This window comes from Harpia harpyja, chromosome 17, assembly GCF_026419915.1.
Source record: "Harpia harpyja isolate bHarHar1 chromosome 17, bHarHar1 primary haplotype, whole genome shotgun sequence".
NCBI classification, from domain to species: Eukaryota; Metazoa; Chordata; class Aves; order Accipitriformes; family Accipitridae; genus Harpia; species Harpia harpyja.
The window spans coordinates 14011152-14028335 of NC_068956.1; the positions used below are offsets into that span (position 1 = coordinate 14011152).

The window sequence follows — 17184 nt, forward strand, 5'->3', positions numbered from 1 at the left end:
TTACACTAGAAACTGAAACTTTAATGTCCCTAGACCCATTGGATCGCTCATTGGAGCTATTCTTCCTCTCAGGGACTATGAAAATGTAGTCAGAGAAAGCTGGTTGACCTTGGCCAATTAAGGCAGTGCACAACATTGGATGAAGGGGCAGCCCTGACAGGGCTCTGCTTAAGGGACGTGTGCTGTAGTTTCACAGCCACACTATTGTCAACAAATATTACCCCAGCTGCCAGTTAGGAGAATCAAAGTGAAAGGAGATACTAGGAGAAGAGGGAGGAAGCACAGGAGATTAATTAATTTAAAAAATGTGTTGAGTAGGTTGGCCCTCAGGCTGGTGTTCTACTGCCAGGCGCCAGCCGTATGTGGCTGTTTGTCTACAGCTTGACAAATGGGACAATAATGATGAAAAGTTTCTGTAGTGGGCAAGCTCCTCTTCCCTAGAGAAGTTACTAGCCTGTTACTGAGATGTCCCAACAAATTAGACATAACTATCAGGAACCCCTCAGTCTAGTGATTAAACGAGACAGCATTGTCCTGCTAAGTTTAACAGAAATGTATGTTCATGTTAGCACAACCACATTTCTGCAACTAGCATTGTAAAGCTACCAATTAAAGTAGGAAACAGTGTTGTAAAAACTTTTTCTGTGGCACAGGCTATATAACTTCTAAAATAGCAGAAGCCCAACATTAATAGATCTAGGATTGGAGTAGCATACAACAGTACAGTCACAGATGTGCAGGGCCCTCGCAAAATTGACCCTCTCATAACAACGTTCCTGTTAGAATCCATTTGCTATTTAGTTTTGAAGTTTTACTAAGCTGGTGGCTGGAATAATACCATTTTACAAACATGTCAGTTAGTTAAATGTCAGAAAGCCCATTTTGTTTAAGACAGAAAATTCCTAATTAATCCCAATTACCTCTCCACTTCATACCACAGAAAAGAATAGAGTGAGAGTGCACATGTTAATCAACGTGACTAAGGAGAAGCAGCCAGAAATACAATGCTGATCAGACAGCTGAAACAAGAGGAAACATAACAAGGAGGAAGAGATGAAAAATGATTCATTTCTAAGGGTCTGGAGACTAGCTTTTTCTCTCCATTACCATTGTGGGGAAATCTTAAAGGATTAAAAAAAGGATGAAAACAGTGGAGTTTTCAGAAAATGCAACTCTTCCCAGACTAGGCACGATTAAGTGAACTCAATGGTGACTCTGGTAGAGATGACTACTGAAAATGTTAGGAGGTCAGTCTTGATTCAGAAAGAGAAAGCTTTGGACTGAACTGATCTGAGATCTATAAGATTCCATTAACAAGTTTCCCTATATAATAAAAAGTCGGTTATTCCTTATTTTGTAAGTACGATATGAAAGTGAACTTACAACCATTTGAAGTGATACAATGCTTAATGAAACATAGATTTTCATATAGCCATATTTGATCAGTTCAGGAAGATTGTTTCAAATAAGTGAAGCAGTAAAAAACCAATTCTAGTTGGGATATCTAGTTTTCATTTTTCTTTTTCAAAGGGGAGACTAGAAATTGTTTAGAAATACATATCTGGGTGCATTTATGTTCTTTTTTCTTACCCAATACAATTGTAACTGGCATGAAGGTAGTTATAACTTACTTAACAGTAAATATGTTAAAGACAATTGCTTAGATTTTTCAAGGAGAAAACGACTGAATAGATATAAGCATAATATAGAGTTCAAACAAAAATTTGAATGATTACAGCCAAATCCAAACCCCTGTGCAGCAGCACATGTGAGTCCTTTATCTTCTGACAACAGAAGATGTTTTCCAGAGCAACAGCAGTGGAAAAGTGACTTCTTTTTTATCACAGAGCCATCTTTTTAACAATGTAGTAATGAATACCACACTTAATTCTGATAATTTGATTGCCCACTTTCTCCCCCTCTACTCTGCTCTCATGAGACCCCACCTGGAGTACTGTGTTCAGCTCTGGGGCCCCAAGTGTAAGGAAGACATGGACCTGTTGGAGCGAGTCCAGAGGAGGGCCACAAAGATGGTCAAAGGGTTGGAGCAGCTCTCCTATGAGGACAGGCTGAGAGAATTGAGCTTGTTTAGCATGGAGAAGAGAAGGCTCCGAGGAGACCTTATAGCGGCCTTTCAATATGTAAAGGGGACTTACAGGAAGGATGGGGAGGGACTCTTTATCAGGGAGTTTAGTGATAGGACAAGGAGTAATGGCTTGAAACTGAAAGAGGGTAGATTTAGCTTAGATGTAAGGAAGAAGTTCTTCACTGTGAGGGTGGTGAGGCACTGGAACAGGTTGTCCAGAGAGGTTGTGGATGCCCCATCCCTGGAAGTGTCCAAGGCCAGGCTGGATGGGGCTTTGAGCAACCTGGTCTAGTGGAAGGTGTCCCTGCCCATGGCAGGGGGGCTGGAACTGGATGATCTTTAAGGTCCCTTCCAACCCAAACCATTCTATGATTCTGTGATTCTATCATCTCCTGTATTGTCATGTTATGTTCCAATATCATTAAAATCATTGCTGATGACTTCATTAACCAGCTAATACAATTCCTGTTGAGTTTATGCTATTAACCTAGAATGGAGAATCTGTAACTGGAAAATTTCACTTCTTTTATTGGTTTATTGAAGCGTTAATTTTCATGGTATTTTCCTCTTTCAATAGTTAAGAAAGTCTTCCATTGGAGACTGCAGGGATAAAAATTCAGGAAGAAGAAGGGAGAATGGAAAGAAGGATATAGATAATACTGATGAAGGGTTTGTCTCAGTTTGGCTTTTCCTGCAGAACCACAAGATCCTTTAGGAGTTTAGTAAACTATGATGTAGTTTCAATCCCGAAGAATCTATTTTCAGCTCTGCCAAATGCAAGATGGAAGGAAGGAGTGCTACCCATTTTACAGAGGATGATCTACAAAGAAAATGTCAAGAAAAGACTAAAATTGCACTGATTTACAGTCCAGATCTTGTGACTTTATAACATCATGCTTCATGCCTGTTTGAAAAACATAATTAGTCTTCTGAAAACTATACACGTACTCAGTACAGGAGGGAGTAGAATTGCCTGTTATTTACATTACTTTAATAATGATATTTCTTTTAGGAAAAAAAAACACACAAAAACACAAAACAGGGAGAGTTGGACAAATATCTTCTTTTTCCATGTGATATGTATATATAATGTGACACATCAGGCATCTCTTCGACTGCTATTGCTAAGGGCTTGAGGAGGAGAGATTATAATCATGGGACGCTGCTCTAGGCTGAAAGTAACACAACAGAAGGCTATGCATTATCTCTAAATAACAATTATGTGACAAGTAGAAGATGGATGGAAGCTGTTCACTGGGTTTCCAGTAGTGCAGAACAATGTGCACAGGGACTCAACAATGTATTGTCTATATGTAAAAACAGGTAAGAGCTTCAGACTCTACATTGTTAAATTTTAAATGATTGATTGTTGCTGAGGTTATTTGTAGTGATTTATTTATACAACATGGTTGAACAGCATTATCAGCATTCTAGGGCAGTTTGCTAATGTGACATGTATCTTCCTCTTCATCTGCACTTTGAGTTATTTTTTAATTAAGGTGAAAAAAATAATCTGTCACTGTCATTCTTGATATTTAAAAATTGTCTTTTGGGGACCATAAATTTGGTTTTATGTTATTCTCTGAAGAATATGTTCACATGTTGCATTGTGTTCAGAAAGATATAATGGCCAATCCATTCCTTGCTACATTTAAGCCTAGAAAATATACCGAGAAGGAGCTGAGCACTAGACCTTGAACACCTGGGGGACTATGTGATTTATACAGCTAATTTTTTTTTTTTTTAACATTTGAAAATCAAATTCAGAGGGAGGATGAGGGGGTAGCTACCCATCTCTGATGTTCATCTACACAGCTCCTAAAGATTCATTGACTGTTACTTTTTTCCTGTGTGTTTTGGCATTTCTGGTAGATGTACAAAGAGCTGGTGAAGAGAAGAAAGAATAATAGAATTTAAAAGAATTATGTATTAGTGGAGATTTCACTTTGAGTATGGCCTGATTCATGACTGCTGGGAAGTCACTTCGTTCCATCTTCTTCAGTTTTCCTATATAAAAGTGATAATAATGGTACTGCCCTTGATTTGAGGTCTTTTAGGATAATAAATACCATATAAGCAAAGGAGCAGGCCCAAGGAAGATCCATCAGTCATATCGTGCCATGGCTATGGTGGAATTCACCAAACACTGACCTGCAAATAGGCCCAGCAAAAGCCTTTATATTTATATTAAAACACCTAGCACCAAGAGAATATAAAGCAGAGAGGCAGTGGGGTGTGTCATAGAGTTCAATATGTGCAGCCATACAAAGGCAACTCTATGGACTCTGAGTACTCAGTTTTTGCCAATACAACAACTGCATGTAGAGAGTGGTGAAGGTTGTTAGAAAAGATTGTGTTTTGAAGTATAAACTAGAACTGCAGTAGCATTTTATTTTCATTTCTACACCCAGAAGCCTGAAATTAAATCTTGTTAAATAAATCTTTCTGCTACTATTAATCCTTCCTGGCATTAGGAATCAGGGTGAATGAGGGATAAAGTGACAAATTTAAGTTGCTTTCTTTCCTGCAAGTACAAAAAGCCAAACTGAAACATACATATATATCCTTGAGAGACTGATACTCTGATAACTGGAGTATTAGTGAGTGTTTTAAGGCAAATTACAGAATTTGCTTAACAGAGCTTCTGTTCCTAAATGAGGAGTAGAGAAAAGCTAGGGATGCAGAGATTTTGCATCTCTCAGCTGAAAAAGAGATAATGTCACTCTTGCATTTGGAATAGAGATATTCCACAAATTTGGATGATCATCATCCTATCATTACTTTTGTTTGTTTGTTTTGTTTTGATGAATGTCCTAGTCATGCCTTCAAAATGCATTAATTTATGGGTATCATTGCAGTAGTCATAAAATGAAATTTCCATGTAATGCAGCAGCCTACTTAGGTGCAGAATTCTGGGGTTCACTGCAGGTAACACTGCTCTGGAGTATGACTTTTCATTGTGCTTATCCCTACAGCAGACTTAAGTAAGAAGTAGACCATGGAAGTGTAACTATCACACCACTGCCATTAAAATGTAGACAAAATCAAGTATCATAGCATGATCAGAGAACAAGAGAGATGTAAAGTATGAAAGAGAAAAAAGGAGGAAAAAAAATTACTTTAAATTCTGTTCAATGTTTTGCCAGAGAAAATAATTTCCTCATATAAATATTCTATAGTGATGTGTTTTCCCAAGCATTAAAAAATATCCTCATTATTTTCCAGTGCCACACTTTTCATATCAGTACAATAGTTAGTCATTACCACAGAATTCTTGTTCATTCAAATTATTAAGAAATAATCAACCTGTGTTACTATACATCCAACACATTTCCATCATAAAAAAAGGTTCTAATAATAAAAAGCTAACCAAATCAAAGTTTACCAGTGACTCATCCTGCACATTTGTCACTGCAAAGTTTTATGTCTCCTGTAAAACAGTGATTACAACTGCATAGGATTGTTTTTAAATGTTTAAACGTTCAGCAGTAGAGGACAAAGAATTCCAGAACTGATCTGTTTAATCATGCTTTGCAGTCAGTTATTCCAATTCCTTTTAAACAGCTTGTTCTTTTATAAAACATGAATTCTAGGTACATTACAGAAGCTTTGCTGTCTTTCTCAATAAAAAGAACAATAAAAATATACTGAGTTAGTTTGACTAGATTTATTTTCTTCCAATATTGTTAATCATATCTCACTTTTAAAATTGGCTATTAATCAAGTCTCATATCAGTCATTGAATTATTTAATCTAAGATTGAAGCTGATGAATTTATAATTTGAGTCTTCCTGATTACCCTTTCTAAAGCTGGTACAAAATTACCTCTAATTCTTGTCTTTAGAAATTACTAATCATAGAATCATAGAATCATTTAGGTTGGAAAAGACCTTTAAGGTCATCGGGTCCAACCATTAACCTAACACTGCCAACTCCACCACTAAACCATGTCCCTAAGTGCCACATCTACACATCTTTTAAATCCCTCCAGGGATGGTGACTCAACCACTTCCCTGGGCAGCCTGTTCCAATGATTGATAACCCTTTCAGTGAAGAAATTTTTCCTAATATTCAATCGAAACCTCCCCTGGTGCAATTTGAGGCCATTTCCTCTTGTCCTATCGCTTGTTACTTGGGAGGAAAGACCGACCCCCACCTCACTACAACCTCCTTTCAGGTGGTTGTAGAGAGTGATAAGGTCTCCCCTCAGCCTCCTTCTCTCCAGGCTAAACAACCCCAGATCCCTCAGCCGCTCCTCATAAGACTTGTGCTCCAGGCCCCTCACCAGCTTGGTTGCCCTTCTCTGGACACGCTCCGGCACCTCAATGTCTTTCCTGTAGTGAGGGGCCCAAAACTGAACACAGGACTTGAGGTGCGGCTTCACCAGTGCAGAGTACAGGGGAACAATCACTGCCCTGCTCCTGCTGGCCATAGATGTTTCAATAGTTCTATGAAGTCAGTAGTATTGATTAAAATTGCTACAATGCTAATGCTTAAATTCTGAATTAAGTTCTCTGGTATCACTTAGACTGTTTATTACTTTTTACCATCCACTTTTTTTCTGCTTTTCATAGAAAATAGCATTATACAGTGGCATCTGCATTATCTGGTATATTATAAAACATAGAACATCAGTTTATATGGAGCATTCAGGATTTTTCTACATAAGTATTGATTTCCATTCCTATCTAATAATAGATGAGTATCAATAGTAAAGCTGTTGTTAGATTATTTCATTTACTTTGAAAAGATTTTTAAAACATCTGGTTTTTTTTTTTTTCCCCCCAAACTTAAAGGGGGGACCATAGTCAGGCTGAGTTTGAGTTCTGCAAAGTTACTGTGACATAATATTAAACACTGATTTTGTAAGCAATAAGATGATAATGAGGTGTTAAGAAACAGCCAATACAGATTTGTCAAGAACAAATCATATAAAATTTAATTTTATTTTCTTTAAAAGTGTGAGTGGCCTAGTGGAAAGGAAGGCATATTTAGCATTTTTTGAATGACTCCTGGCTGCAAGAAGTTACAATTACTGCAGCACACAGAATCAGAATCCAAAAGGATCAGTACATTGAGAAATTACTTGCAGTGAGTAACACAAAATTCAGCAAAATGAAGATTACTATACTTACCAAAGATCAAATTTACAGATAGACTAAAGGGAAATAAGTGATTAAACAGCATTCTTCCTTAGAAAAATACTGCTATTACAGAAAATGAAATACTTAGTAGAATGGAAAATTGCATACTTCAGTTCTCAGACATACTAAGACAACTGCTACCTATAGAGTACGTGAGATTATTACCTCAATTATCAATAGTGTTAATGTCTCAGATAGAATACCATGTCCAGCTTTAGGTCCTACATTATAAGATATAGAAAAGTAGTAGAGATGACAACAATAAAACTATGTAAAGGAGTTGAAACCATGACTTCTAAGAAAAAGTTGAAGAGATTTGGCTGATCTAGCCTCAAAACCAGAAGCCTGATACACACAAGGATAATGATCTTTCATTGTAACTGTAAAAGTTTAATGTTGGTCATCAATAAAGTGGTTTCAATACTTTCAATGTGGTAAGTTGAATAAGTAATAAACAGTATTGAAAAAAAAGGAATTATACACAGATATTAAGGAAAACTGTCTAATTATTAACTGAGTAATAAAATAGATTATTCTGAAGATCTAAATTTACGAATATAACTCACTGGACATTTTTAAAGGCTGGGCTGAGAATATCTGATCTTGCCTGAGGGCAAAAGAAGGGCCTGAAGAACATGTGGTTTTGAGTTCCATTTGATCACAATATTTTGATTCTTTTTGGAACAGATTTTTTTTTTTTTAATATGAAAATCATGCCGGTTACAATCAAATATACATAATAATTTAGCATCCTTTCCCAGAAGCCATATTTTTGTTGTATGCTATGTGGTCTTTTTAAAGAGCAAATGTATGAGAAAGAGCTTTCATCGATCTTTACATGTTTCAATGACTGGATACATTTCATACATGTCAAATGTACAAGTGAGACTATATTGGCTGTGTGCACTGGTAATGTCAATATAATATTTGTATCCTCCAGTACAAGATCAGTCCTGACAGTATACTTACCTTTTCTACCACATTTTTAGATATTGGTTCTGTGAATGGTTATAAGAAAGAAAATATTTGAAGATTTATCACTGTAATTAAATCCGAACAAAGACAAATATGTGATTGGTAGAATTGTGTTTCAGGTAACTGAGCAGTAGATACAGAGTCCCCAGAGCAGAAAAAAAGCAATTTCATTGCTAGCTGATAAATTGACAATATCTGTTTGCTCTTTGTGGGTGCGTTACAATGCAACAAATAAATTACTTTCATTAAATATTTTCTTGGAGGATTAATGAGCATTGATAATAAGCCACAGCAGCACAAAGAAATGCACCAAAATTATTTATCTGGTTGTGGTGGGAGGCTGGAGGAACAACCCATTGTTTTCATTCATCTTGGCTAAAAAGAAGCCTTCCCCCCTCTGAATGCGAAGTGTTCTCCATCATTAGAAAGTGCCGTATATTGCACCCTTATTTTGTGGCTGGTACACAGAATATTCAAACAGCAGGTGTAATGATAAAGGTGAAAACTGGGCGTGAGATAAAATACGGCTTAATATTTTCAGCAGGGGAGATTTAGGCATATATTTTTCCTGATACTTTATTTTGTTTAAACACAATATTTCTGAATGGTAAAGCAAAGCCATCATGCAAATCTCATGGTTTATAGCTATGTATAGTAAATTCAGCCTGTAATCTTGAGTGCACTTTTTGCTGCTTTTCTTATAAATAAAAAAAAGAGAAGTAACTTCTTCTGAGTTGCTAAAACTCCCAGATTATCTCAGATTTTGGCTGTCATTAGGCATCAGTACCATTTATTCATCAAGTACTGCCATCTTGTGGAACTGGCGTAATCAGAGGAAATCCTAAACAGAGAAGAGAAATATATTTTCCCAACAGGATACTGGAGGAGATAGAGGTCCAGCCCCCCCATGGCAGGACGTTTGGAACTAGATGATCTTTAAGGTCCCTTCCAACCCAAACCATTCTATGATCTCCCACTGCATCACAAAAAAAAAAAGACACAGACTTACTTCTTGTACAAACACCGTAACTCCACAGAATTGCATTTATGGGACATGTGTTTGCATGCTTTGCCCTTGAATATGCAATATTTAACCATTATAGGGACGGTACATTTAGGTTTTAGGTGGCCTTAAAGGAGTTGCATGGCAACTTTCTTGTTATGTCTTCACTTTGCACCCGAATTACCACTTAGCTCACAGGACTGATGAGAAGGTTGTCCAAAAACCTCATGTTAAAAGGATGAAACAAGCAATTTCTCAGAAGAAAAGCCTTGAAGCAAATCTGGGAAACATTCAGGCACTAACAAACACAGGAGTGAATATTTGGTGCTATCTGAATGCTTCCAGCACAGCTCTCATTACAATACCTAAGGGGTAATTTCTTACTGACCCTCAATGTCAGAAAGACTTTTGCATTACCATAGTACTGACATTTTCTGCATCAGACTGATATCTCCAAAAACACAATACGGCACTAACAAAAATGCTGATAAGTCAGTATTCCAGCTTCATCCATTATGGGAAGTACGTCACATTGTGACAGTTTAGGAATTAGTGTTGTTAAACAGAGAAAATAATAGATCTACAAAAATCATTTAAGAAATTATAGTAAACAAAATTTCACACTATAAATTCATTTTGGCAGGAGATAGATGCTCTCTTCTCACTATTTTATCACCAGGTGACCCAGATTTTCACCTACATAGCCCACTAGAATGTACTTAATAAAACACAGAAACAAATTGGACTTTCGGAAGGCTTTCCAAATGACCTTCGGAAAACAGATACAAAGCTCCTTGGAGACATTCCTCTGTAAACAAGGCTGGTCATTCATAAAAGGAAATACTGGTTTTGCAGTTACAGAAATGACTTAAATCATTTTCACACCAAGTCTTTGTATATAACAGAACTTCCCAGCAGAAGAGCCCTCCAGCCCAAGCCACAGGAGAATGCCAATTTACAACTGCTCCTATAATTCAAAATTTCCCTGTCTTTTTACTCTCTGTTTCTGTTTGTATTGATGAATAGTACCTGTGTAAAAGTTTCTTTTGTGTTGGCCGTCAACCGTAATTTCCAGGAAGGGCTCTGCATCATCTTTGTGGTTTTGACATAGGCGTCACATTAAAAATAAAATAGATGGGCATAAAAATAAAAAATAAGCTCAGCATATATTCTGTAAAAATACTCTAAACTTCTGTATACTGCAGTATTCAAAGTTTCCTATTTTCACTTAAACTTTTTTCCCTATTGAAAGCAAAATGAGAACAGCATGGTGAAACCATTTACTCAGTCTTTTCTCAAAAGGAGATGACTTCAGAAGGTTCATATCTAGAGTAATTACTTTCTGATTTTACAGTTGTAGTTTTATTTAGATTTTGGTAGCACTGACTTTTAAAAATCAGTTCAAAATTTCAAAATTTCAAAATCTCTTGAAGGTCATTGTTATTTACCTGTCAGGCTTGAGATGTACCTCTGGAGTTTAGTCTCCTATTAAAAAGTTAAAACAATGACAGTTGTGCTTTGTGCTTAGCCAAATGGCACAGCTTCTAAAATATTTTAACATAAACCATTATAGGAAAATACAGGCTTGAAGTTCTCTAACAACTGCAGTGAGATGATTACAAATAGGCCTAGTGTCATCTGGTGTTAGGCTTCTTGTTCTGAAATTCAAAAAGTTCACTTAGCAGTTTACCATTTTGTAAGAGTGGGATGTCAGATAATATTTAAATGCAGGCCTCTCTTCTTGTACTTTACATGTGCCCCTATGCTGAACTGCTGTGGGACTTGTGGAATGTAACTGTATTCACTGTTGTTTCAGAATATTTTACTGTGCATGTACTGTAGATGACACATTTGTCTATAGATAGACAGCAATGTTTTAAATGTTGATTCGCCATCATTCTCACTTTATTAGTTATTTCTGTATGTCATTGCAATCATTTGGGTATTTTCTTATGCATGATGCTGACAGAAGAAAAAGACAAACCAAAACAAAACCCCAGGTTTTGTACTTGGACAGCCTTCATTAGCAATTCTGTGATTTAAGAACCCTAAAGTTTAATTTTGCTGGCATACAAACTGGGAACAGTCAGAGCCCCAGAATATGAACACCGATGCGTGTTTCATCCTCTACTATGGCTGCAAATTTAGAAGAGTGAAATATTTGTACAATGGATCAATGTCAAGGTACACCCATTTTCCCATAATTGCAGTCATTCTCTTAACACCCTTTTGTAAAATCAATTCTGCAAGATCATCCATCTATTTCTGTCAGCTAAAAACTGTTGGGTCCCCAGATCCCAAGCCAGCTGTGGTTGTTTCTGACTGTTCTGCATAACATGCATGGGAAATTGCAGAGTTTCCCTGAGATATTTCCACTGAAGCCTATGCAAACTGTATGGACATAACTCTCAAAACTGTATTCAAGAATCTTGTGAACTCATTAGCCAGGTCTCATAGGAGAGAAACTTCATAAAGTGTGTAAGGGGCTTTTCACCTGCAAAGAAGGTTCAGAATCCCAGATCAATTCCAGATCTGAGCATTCAGATGCAAAGTCTTCAGGATTTGAAAATGTATTCCCAGGGTTTTTCTTTTCAGAAATGAAAAAATAGGAGTAACTCCTTCAATGTCAGTGGGCTGACAATGATCAAGAAGTAAACTGTTAGCACTTTTGTCTGTGCTTTGGAGTTTGGGCCCCTGGCTGGAATATAGATGCTGTAGGTATGCACAAATAAAAGCATTAGCTGCAGCTTAATAGCATAAATTATTTGAGTTTTAGATTTGGCAGAAGTTCGGTTACTTTTTGCTCGGTACCCTATCCCAGCACCCATTCATCCATCACTCAATTCTTAACAGCAAAAATCATTTAGAAGGTGATAAATTGACAGTGTGCCCCCAGATTCAACACCAGCAAAGACTAAATATTCTATTTCCTTAGAAGCACAAAAATTTATTACCTGAAATCCATTCCTTAGGACTAGTTCTAATTAATAAATGAATGATTAACTGCGTGTGTTTTTAGGCTACAAATGGAGAAAATTCTATTCTACATGAACTACCAATGAACCCACAATGATAACTACTTTACATTTGGTTTGAACTACTTTTAAGCCAGAGCAATTAGTGAGACTGATTGCTTTCCATTTGAATTGGTATCAGGTGTCTTCAATTAAAGCCTATGCATTTTTCTTGAACTTGTATGTTCATCATCACTTTGTAGAATTTTATACTGCCATAAATCATTTCTGCCAGATAAGACATCTTGGCAAAATACAGCAATGAAATTTTCAGAGAGAGATATTTTGGGTTAATTAGTATTTTGTCTGAAATGTAACAGAAGAGGAAGGAAATTTTGAACACTTGGAGAGCTCTCTGTGAGCCCTGAATTCCTCAGGGTCCTGTGTAACCACTTAGAATTACAATTAGATTTGAAAAAGGTTTTAAGCAGAAAGTCAATGTGTGCAGTTTAATTCCTCGTTTTGGAGAAGTCTTCCCCTACTGTCAGGTAAATATATTTAGTCCTTTAACATAGTGTTTTTGTACTAATACCATCAGTTTTTCATGAGAAAATTTTCACCTGACTTCAAAACTAGATTGAACTTCTTCAAAATTAATCCAGAACATCCTGCATCTCGACATCACTGCTTGCACTGTTGCCTTATATTTGCTGAATAAGCAGTCATCGTGCTTTTCTGTTCTTTTCTGACCACCATATCAGGGAACAGTACAACATAAGGATAGAAAGGACAGCTGGAATTTCTAATGCTTTTTATACTGTAATAGTCAAACTGCACACCTCGCTATGGCATATATTTAGCTAGGATGTTAATGTGTTTCATGTTCCTCATACCATGAACAGCTATACCAGTTCCTCTCCTGTCGTTAGCTAAAAAGCACACAGAAAAGGTTAAATTTTGAGGTGCTTCCTCTCACCCCTTTGACCCTTTCATTTTCCAACTAACTTTATATGAAGAAAACATTTTGACTGCAGTGGGGATAAAAGTATCAGAGAACCAGACTGACATACGACATACGTGCAATTACTGTCTTCATATTGCTGCTGAAGCTGAGAGTAGTCACCTAAGAAATTTGAGTCTAAAAGCTTGGAACTTGCCATACCAATGGAGCAGTTGTTGGGACTTTAAATACCTCAGCTAGCTTTAGCTTTTCTGATTTTGGAGTCGGTTCTTTAAAGACTATCACGGGGAGGAGATTGCAGAAGAAATTGCCTTATAGCTAATGTGCTGGTTTAAGTAGCGAAGAATATTTTTTTAAGGTGTGATGACAAAATGAAACAGTGGAAGATAAGATTGAAGGAGAACAACATGTAAAAAGGTATGTGTAAGGTTAAGGCTTTAAAGTCTGAATTGGGGGAACTCCACATGAATAATTCCCTGCAAGGAACTCCCTGCTAAATCAGAATCTCGTTAACTTTACTGATACTTCTAATGCTGAGACATTAATGAATCTAGGTTTTCAATAAATCATGATATAATCTCATACAGAATAATAGGAAATAATCTTTTTTTCTCAACCAGTTATTATGAGTTTAAAGGGAAAAGTATATGCTTTTCAGGTGTACAGAATGATTTGAGGGATAAAAATAAGAACCAAGAGACTGGCTTTAATTACCATTTTTAAAAATCACTTTGATTAGTCTTTGATCCATCAGATTATGAGGCAAAGCAGTTGGTAGCTGTGGTTTAAGGAATTATTCATTGATCGTAGGCATTTAAGCTGCATATAGGAAGGGTTCTGAGATTCTTCAGTGAAGCAGATGTAGAAGAAGATAGTATAGTGCAGTAATACTACCTGCAAGGTAGGTTAAACAGTTATTAGAATGTGCTGATTTTAAAAACAGATGTTCAGAATAAAAACTGTTTATATACACACTTGCAAAAGTCATCCCTAGCTCTATAAGTAGCAGCTTGATATATTTCACTGCAAATTTGATCAAGTAGAGAAAAGAATGCTTTGTACATTATTTTTCGCTTGACCCAAAAGATTAGAAAAGGGAATTATCTAATATTTTATGGGTGTTTTCTGAGTCTGTTGAATAATTTAATTATTTTTCCTGAACTAAACCTGTCTTCCCAGGGAACTAGTGGATTCAACGCTTATGCTATTTTCAAAATTCCAAGGGGAGAAAAAAATCCTTCAATTCTAAACCAAACAAATAAAAAGTTTAAAAATCCTTTAGATTTTTTGCACTGGATTATTTAAATAAAGTTAATGAACGTTTCTTGAGTGTATCCATTAACATGACACAATATTGTTTCCATAATTACTTTCTCTTTTTTTTTTTTTTCTGTGTTCTTTTAGAGATCATCTATAGCTGGGTATTTAATGAATTCCCATCTTTTGTGGCAGAAGATAGCAGACGCTTCATCTCTCAGGAGACAGGCAATCTCTACATCTCCAAGGTGCAAACATCTGATGTTGGCAGCTATATATGCCTGGTAAAAAACACAGTGACAAATGCCAGAGTTTTGAGTCCTCCTACACCTCTGACACTGAGAAACGATGGTAAGAAAGGCATTATTTCTGGGTACCACATGGAAGCAAAAATACAAAGCCAAAAATACTCTAGTTAATTTAAGAACCATGATTTTATTGTTTTTCAATATATGCATGCATTTACTGCAGCAATCAGCAAAGGAAGGATGTTCATGGAGACAGTTTCTTTTAAAACATCTAACAGTTACGAGAATATTTAGACCTCCGAAGGCTGAGGTGCAATCTGACACCTCCTGATGTATTTTGTTTAGAACAGTTACTCCTTCTTGCTGTTATGGTGCTCTGTCACTGTCAGAGAGAAGCAAATCTCCTTTCTCAGTAATGTCTGTTTCTTCAGGGCTCAGTTCAGTTGCCTCAACCAAGTAGCCACTGCCACACTGAGATAACCTCAGGCGTCTGAGACATCCACAGGGGACTGGCAAATACCACACAGGGCATACAGACCAGCATCAGGATGCCAGGAGATATGCATCTCAGATGACACAAGGCACACATCATTAGACAACAGAGGTTGTTTTGCTTAAAAATTTACCTGTTGCTGTACTAAAGACCTGTTACACTTCAGGCTCCAATTCAATGCACTGATTAAGTACCACCAAGAACAATACAATAGCTTTGATTACAATGTTAGTTAATTACCTAGGTAGTTTTGAATTTCATCGAGACATAAAACTGCAGTATTTTTTCTGTAAATAAGTACCTAAATCTTATTATCAAAAAGTGGCTTGTGATTTTTTTCCCCAAAATTGAAAGAAAACACCTTCCAATAATATTTCTTATGGAGCACTATGACATTTCAATATAAATGATATGTAACTGATTCTGTTGGAATATCTGCCTATAGAGGCAACTGTGTTATTTGCTCTTTTGCAGCAAAAAGATTTGTATTAATTACATTATAATTGCTTTTTGGTTTTGTTTTCTGTCAAGATAAAGTTATTTTTGAGAATAATAATTAATAATTCCATAAGTGCCTATATTTTCCTTTTTTCCAAGATGTTCCACATTTAATGATGCTTTCTAGTTCTTCGAAATACATTTCAGCAATTCAGTGTATGTGAATCCATATTTACATGAACCAGAGAGAGAGAAACAGAGAGAGGGAAAGAGAGTCTGAGGCTTTTGTCTTGCTTACATCTTTTACTAGAACTAAGACTAGTCCTGTGCTTTAGAAGCATTACAAAAGCTGGACTTAAACACAGATGACTTGGTTTAACAGAGTAAGTAAAAAATGTGTTCACAGATTAAAATGGAATTAAGTTAATGTTTATTCATCATAACAAGCTAAAATTTCTGTCTGCACAGCATGCAACCTCTGCAGCAAAAAACTGCATGTTTTACTATATCATTCCCTATTTTGTTTTGCTGGTTTAGTACCTGTGCTAATTGTTGAGTTCCAGATGTTTAGTTTTACTGAATTAACATAGCAGACCTGATCTTTTCAATACCAACATTTGAAAATTTTAAAACCCAAACATTGACTCTATTTTTGATCAGTTTGAACTCTGACAAAAAAAGATAGAATTTTATTGTCATATTTATTATTCATATCTTGCTCTATTGTTTTTTAATGACATTTCTTCATGCTTTTATTGGGTTCCAGTTTTGTGCAGAAATTCAACAGATTAATTATCCATATCTTACTAACAGTACCTAGGCACACAGTACAGTATAAGAAATAGAGAGAGTAAATAAGGATAAAGGCAGCAGTCTACATCACTGCACTAAGAAACAAACTCTGTGAAGGAAAACTGCACAGATTTTCTTAAATGTCAAGTGGGTACTATATACCAGCCTCAAGCAAATTTGTGTTTCATGGCTGACTGTCATACAACTGTGATAATCCAACCTTCTGCACTGTGCTGGAGTATTGGGGAGGCATTTGCACATAGATGAACTGCCCCTCAACAATTTCCTGATTCATTTTTTCACACGCATGAATTTCTACCAGGCTTCTATGCCTTAATTTTTATCTGTTCGGATTTCTGAAAAGCCCCTTTATTGTAATGGAGTTCTTTAGTATTTCTTAGTAAATTGTTTGCTTTCCTGTACGACTGAGCGAGTTTCTCAGTGAAGAGACCCGGACTTTCTGCCTAACCTTGCAGTCTCCACAAACTTATCTTGAAAAAATATTCAGGAATATTCTGGTTGTTAAATCATATTTATTATTTAGGACATCTGCCTTGTTCTGCCTCCTCCACAGAATGCAATAATATGGGCCTTTTAAAAACTATGTGGGATCGCAATTAAAATATTCCATTAATGGTACTGTACTTTTTCTTTTTGATAGAAATTGCTTTAGGTTATATTGCCTTGTCCATTGACAAATATTACAGGGCAATGACAAAATTTTAAAAATATATATACATTATACTCCAAAATGTGGGATAATATACCTGTCGTAAAGAGGTGTTCATTAGAGTCAAAGAAAATTAGAGTAATTTGTGGAGGAAGAAACAGCT

The 17184-nt window shown here is 36.2% G+C and overlaps 1 protein-coding gene across 3 annotated transcripts in view; it reads left to right on the forward strand.

The window, feature by feature from the left end:
• The window catches only part of CNTN5 (contactin 5), a 680093-nt gene that overhangs the window by 488144 nt on the left and 174765 nt on the right, over window positions 1–17184 (forward strand). For all 3 annotated transcript variants that reach the window (XM_052812642.1, XM_052812644.1, XM_052812643.1), the window contains one exon: window positions 14528–14731. In XM_052812642.1, the coding sequence (XP_052668602.1) occupies window positions 14528–14731 (204 nt within the window). The remainder of the gene's footprint in view (window positions 1–14527; window positions 14732–17184) is intronic.